This window comes from Penaeus monodon, chromosome 27, assembly GCF_015228065.2.
Source record: "Penaeus monodon isolate SGIC_2016 chromosome 27, NSTDA_Pmon_1, whole genome shotgun sequence".
NCBI lineage: Eukaryota > Metazoa > Arthropoda > Malacostraca > Decapoda > Penaeidae > Penaeus > Penaeus monodon.
The window spans coordinates 2,846,139-2,846,345 of NC_051412.1; the positions used below are offsets into that span (position 1 = coordinate 2,846,139).

At 68.1% G+C, this 207-nt stretch overlaps 1 protein-coding gene across 1 annotated transcript in view; it reads right to left on the reverse strand.

Annotated features, from left to right (window-relative positions):
- The window catches only part of LOC119590333 (bile salt-activated lipase-like), a 33,006-nt gene that overhangs the window by 13,404 nt on the left and 19,395 nt on the right, over positions 1-207 (reverse strand). The window contains exon 4 of the mRNA XM_037939006.1: positions 41-171. Coding sequence (XP_037794934.1) covers positions 41-171 — 131 coding nt within the window. The remainder of the gene's footprint in view (positions 1-40; positions 172-207) is intronic.

The following is a 207-nucleotide window of genomic DNA, read 5'->3' on the forward strand; positions in this document are numbered from 1 at the left end:
GGTTGATCTCCTGCGCATCCTGACGCCTCAGGCAGTCCACCAGCTCGCTCGGCGGGGACACGGGGCACTCGAGGCCGGCGGCGAGCTGCTGGGCGAAGTGCAAGGGGCGGCTCTGGAGGGACCACGGTGCCAGCGCGCAACCGGACAGTGCCGCCGCCCGGGAGAACAGGTCTGCAAGGCGGAAGGGGGGATTAGTGTGTGTTTTTT